Raw genomic sequence first — 4,806 nt, 5'->3', positions numbered from 1 at the left:
CGTTATTTCCACGGTTGCATTTGAATAACAGTAAAAAAAAAAAAAAACTTGTTAATGTAAAGTTTCGGATAAAATGTGGGAGCCCGAAATTGTGTCTACTTTCATCTTACAATCCGGCAACTAATAAATTCCACTGCAAACAAAGTCTATCAACAAAGAAAACATTTTCGTTTCATACTTTTCCGTTATATACCCTTACAAAGCTAGCTTTAACGCTTCGAGGGTTCCTTTGTTCTTGCCGTCGCCTCGGCGCTTGACCCAGACTTTCGCTCTGTAGTTGCTTTTTAGCATAGTACTACAAAAAATTGTAAATCTGTGATATATGATTGATAAACGTAAAGGTAACTGTATAAATGTGTTCAATGACTTTGTTACTTTTAATGATTGGAGAGCACCCGCTTCGATTCGCACTCAATTCAAACTTTACGCTGCACGCTCACCTAACTTTACGCTGCACGCTCACCTAACTTGCGTTTGCACCTTTTGTCCACACGTAAACTGCGTTTAGCATTTACGTGCGGACGAGGAAGACGGAGAAAATGCAGCGTCAAAGGTGTGCGCCTATTTTTACGCCACACTGTGCGCCAAGTTTTTGTCTCGGTGCCATGAATTCCTTTTTTTTTTTTTTTTTTTTTTTGTGTCCCGTTTGGATCTTTAGCCATCAGAATTGTTGTCTTAAGGCCAAGAAAGATGCCAAGCGGATTTATTTTACCAAGTGGATCATCATGGCCTTGCCATATTGGTCCATTTGATTGACCTTTATTATAATTATGAATTTATTTTATTTTCAGTTGCTACAAACGGGACAGACATGACTGGGGGATAGGACAGGGAGAGAGAATGAAAGAAAGAGAGGGAGAGAAAGAAAACCAAAGGGGAGAAGAGACAGTGAAAAGGGGGAGAAGAAAGAAAGAAAAACAAACAAAAAAAACAAGACACCTGGGTCACCTGTATGGAGAAAAAAAACAGAAGAGAAAGCAAACAACAAAGAGCAACATAATAAAAAAAACGGCACCATCACAATAAACTAGCTAGCAGTAGATATCAGTAGATACTAAATAATAAACGATATTGTGCAGCACGCAAGATAGACAGCGTACAATGTGCTTTGAGGCAGCAGCCAAGAAAGCTGTAGTCCGCGTCTGTGAATACCCGTGTGTACACCTGTGTGCATACCTGTGTGGATCAGCATGCTTGCATTCCAAAGGTTTCTCCATGTAACGATCTGCTAGGGAGTGTGGGGAGCCACAGCCCCGTCCTCCAGGGTATGAAGCAGGTATGGAGGAGATCAAAACTCCAGACATCCAGAGGTCCCCAGAACACAAGAGACCAAGGAAGACCAACAGAGGGGCAGCCGCGCCACTGTCCCAGTAAGAGCTGAGGAGAGTCCCAGATGAGGGCTCACTCAGCAGCCGCGGAGCAGAAGCCAGGGGGAGTTGCAGTGACGCGCCCGTGAGCTCCGCCGGCAGCCAGCTGTGCCTGAGTGACCGAGCCCAAGTCCGAGAGCCCGGGGGCACCCCACCTCCGAAGTGGCCCGAGCGAGCCCCAGGCTCCAGGCCCCGATAAGCGGCCGTCAAGGAGTGAGCCGGTGTGTACCCGGACGCCCACCCCCAGACACAAAGAACCACCAACGCACCGACACCTGAGGGAGTCCGCCACTGGCAGGGGAAGTAGTGGGTGGAGATAGGCCTCCAAACCTTGGAGGGCCTGAGATGTCCCCAGAAAGGTGGCGTCTGATACCCAACCTGACATATAGACACAGACATACAGGCACACACAGACACAAACATCCATCCCCACCCTCATGCTCTCATATGCACTTACTCCACACTCAACCAACGTGGAGACAGACATAAAGAGACGCTGTACACACGATCACACTCCCCAAGCATACTCTACGAACCGGGTCTAGGTACCCTTGCCCCTGGAGGGGGGAACTGCACCCAGACCCAGGTGGTGTTACCCTTTTCCCTGCGGTGGGGAGAGGCAGACCGCCCCAACTCCACAGCAGCAGGGAGGCCCCACACTCCAGACCGCAGTTGGACGGCCAACTCCTCCTAGCCCCCCCGCTCCAGCAGGCCGCAGAGAACGAGGGTGAGAGAAGACTCCAAACCATGGTGCCATGAATTCCTACAATGGCAGACTTAGACAAAATACTGTTAATTTTATTATCTTCAGTGTTTAAATGCTTACATATACGGGTTTGCTTGTAATTGTTGCCTATATACATTTTAAGCTATTATTTATTATTTAGTTCAATCAATAGATCAAGTTTTGTAGTGACTATGAAATATATTGTAATTATCTGTTTCCTGTTTATCCTAGACAGGGCAAAAAAGGACTCCAAATTTTAAAAAAAAGATAAAAATGAAAGACTGGTGCATTGTGCAGTTCAGCACTGGTGGTACAGAAATAGTCCCTAGATCATGGATAAATGGGGAGAAATTGTCATGGCCTCCATATCCTCCGTGAGACACATTCAGGATCCACGACGCAGTAAAGAGGAGAGTTCATCCTGGTGCAACATGGCTCACCTATGCACCAGTCTGACTTCTAATAGGCCATGGTGGGTATCATCTGGATTGGTATTGTATAAATGTAACAATAACAAGTTTTTCGTGTCCTAATTTATGTCTGGCCATACATTGTGTTTGTACTTCCAGACACATTTCACGAAGCAGAACGCAGTCTTCAGAAATATCTAAGTGAACACTGTGATATGTCTGACCTTCAGTCCGAAGCTGAAACTCAGACCAGTCATGAAAGAAAGCACAAGTAAAACTTTTTTTATTTCACAAACATATCTTTGATTGCTAAGAATTTATGATCTTGTCTTTTATACATATCTGTGGTGCTTGCATACTGCAATATCACCACATAATATAGTCCAAAAAGTGGAAGCTTGTAAACTTTTTATAAATGCAAAGCCGTATACACTTGTGCACTTCAAAAATTCCTTGTATACTGTACCTTCTTGCACATCTCCGTTTCCTGTGTGTGTTGTTATAAATCAAACTGTAACTTTAGGAAAAAATATTCCAAAAGCACATTTGTAATTACTTATGACCCTTTTCAACTTTTTTTCTTTAGACCAAATCCCCTGTACACATATAGTGACTCAAAGGATGAGCAGCCCACAAAAAAATGGTTTCCCCAGGCCCCTCGAGTGAAAATACCAGGTAATAAAATACTGTCTAGTGTCTTTGTACATATCTGTGTGTGAGACACAAGGAAACTTTTGACAAGTTGTCTGTATTCTTAAATACTTTAAAAAAAATTATCTTTTTCTGTCAGACCTGACGAGAGCTGTTAACGAACTCTGTGAGGAGGTCAGAGCCATCCGCAATACCGGCTGCAATGAATCGGTAGATGCTGGGGTACTGCCTCTGGATTTGCCCTTGCACAACATTGAGGAGCTAAACAATGCAGAGCCAGCTCTTCAATCACAAGAGGCAAATAAGGCAATGGTAAGTATATAAAGGTTATGTACACTTTGTAACTATAAAGTGTAATAGCTGTCAGATGTGATTTAAATACATAACAACGGCCTGTTGATTAAACACACAAGCACTTGCATACACATTTAAGACATGAGACACGCTAATTCCATCTCTTAAAATGTGTCTATAGGTGAGACGCTTTGCCTTGATTGGAGCCTGACGCAGCAGTTAGGGGCAAACTCTATGTCCGAGTTTGTCTTTGCACAAGCAGTGCAGAAATGGCTCCGATACGCCCCAGATCGTTTGGCTGGTGCAGGACGCACATCATGCAAAAAATTACAAACTTCTGTGAATCATATAAACGTAAATAGGAAACTGTCTTTTAATAAAGTATTTAGCAAACGAAACATGCCTATTGACCTTTTTTTGTTTATTTTTTTTCTCTGTTACATCACATGCAATGCTTTCTTATTTTAGGATATTAATATTGACATGATACATTGTGAGACATTTGGGGTTTTTTTATAAAGGGTGTCCAATTTAAGGAATAAGTACAATTATGTGTTTAGGTGGTTGAAGTATTGATGGAAACATGCAGTAGTTTAGTATTGGTTAAAATACCTATAAAGAAAGGTAGATTTCCAGTCATGATTTAACTGTTGTTTTAATAAAAAGCAACTGTGCGAAAGAGGTGGAAAATCAACACCATAGCTTTACTTTGTTGTCTGGGTCAACTTTGCTAGCAAGAGACAGAGAGAGGCATTGAAAGGCTGCTCCAACAGAACTTATTGTTTCGGAGGAAAATACAAACACGGTGTACAGTCGAGTCTTAATGGCTTACTTACAACTGGGCTCGTCAGGCTCTCTTCTTGGCTGCAGTGGTTATTATTATATTTACATGCTTCCAGCTCCCGTTTCTGCTCAATGACAGCTTGTACTTTTCCACTCTCCTTTTTCTCCCTCCTCGCGCTCACAGACACATAACGGGTATGGCAGTCCATTCTCCCTGCAGCAAGGACTACACTGCCCATGAGGCTACATTCTTTAGAGCTAAGTCTGTAACACTCTCCCTTTTAGCTTAGCACAACAACAACAAAAAGGCGCTCTCTCACCCTGGAAACACACAGTCGCAAAGAGAGAGTGCGTCACCATGTAACCATGGCAACCGTAACGCTGCCGCCTGGAACAACAGAGCATAGCTGTCAAACAAAACCCAAACAATACTGACCCGCAACAATACAGTTACTCATATTTTGTATTTTAAATATGTAACGGCGGTACATGTACTCTGTTACTCCCCAACACTGTCTGTATGAATGACAAAGGGTTCAAACAACTTGACAAGGTTCTCCATCTTGGTCCAATC

The 4,806-nt window shown here is 43.2% G+C and overlaps 1 protein-coding gene across 1 annotated transcript; it reads left to right on the top strand.

Annotated features, from left to right (window-relative positions):
• The first annotated feature begins 1,663 nt into the window (after positions 1 to 1,663).
• Positions 1,664 to 4,468, top strand: LOC309703351 (uncharacterized protein). The gene is made up of 4 exons (XM_082528129.1): positions 1,664 to 2,775; positions 3,091 to 3,179; positions 3,295 to 3,467; positions 3,631 to 4,468. Exons 1-4 carry the CDS (start codon positions 2,720 to 2,722, stop codon positions 3,658 to 3,660), a joined length of 348 nt encoding a protein of 115 aa, XP_082384255.1. The 5' UTR covers positions 1,664 to 2,719; the 3' UTR covers positions 3,661 to 4,468.
• The last annotated feature ends 338 nt before the right edge of the window (positions 4,469 to 4,806 follow it).

This window comes from Aulonocara stuartgranti (genome assembly GCF_965226115.1).
Source record: "Aulonocara stuartgranti genome assembly, chromosome: 3".
In the NCBI taxonomy this organism is placed as follows: domain Eukaryota; kingdom Metazoa; phylum Chordata; class Actinopteri; order Cichliformes; family Cichlidae; genus Aulonocara; species Aulonocara stuartgranti.
Note: the sequence above shows the minus strand (reverse complement) of the source record. Positions and strands in the feature narration are given on the sequence as shown.

Bases quoted from the DNA above. Each gene is read 5' to 3' on its own strand.
- LOC309703351 (XM_082528129.1), top strand. From the start codon at position 2,720: ATGTCTGACCTTCAGTCCGAAGCTGAAACTCAGACCAGTCATGAAAGA. The intron at 2,776-3,090 runs GTAAAACTTTTT...TTTTTTCTTTAG, and splicing joins AGTCATGAAAGAAAGCACAA to ACCAAATCCCCTGTACACAT. The intron at 3,180-3,294 runs GTAATAAAATAC...TTTTTCTGTCAG, and splicing joins CCCTCGAGTGAAAATACCAG to ACCTGACGAGAGCTGTTAAC.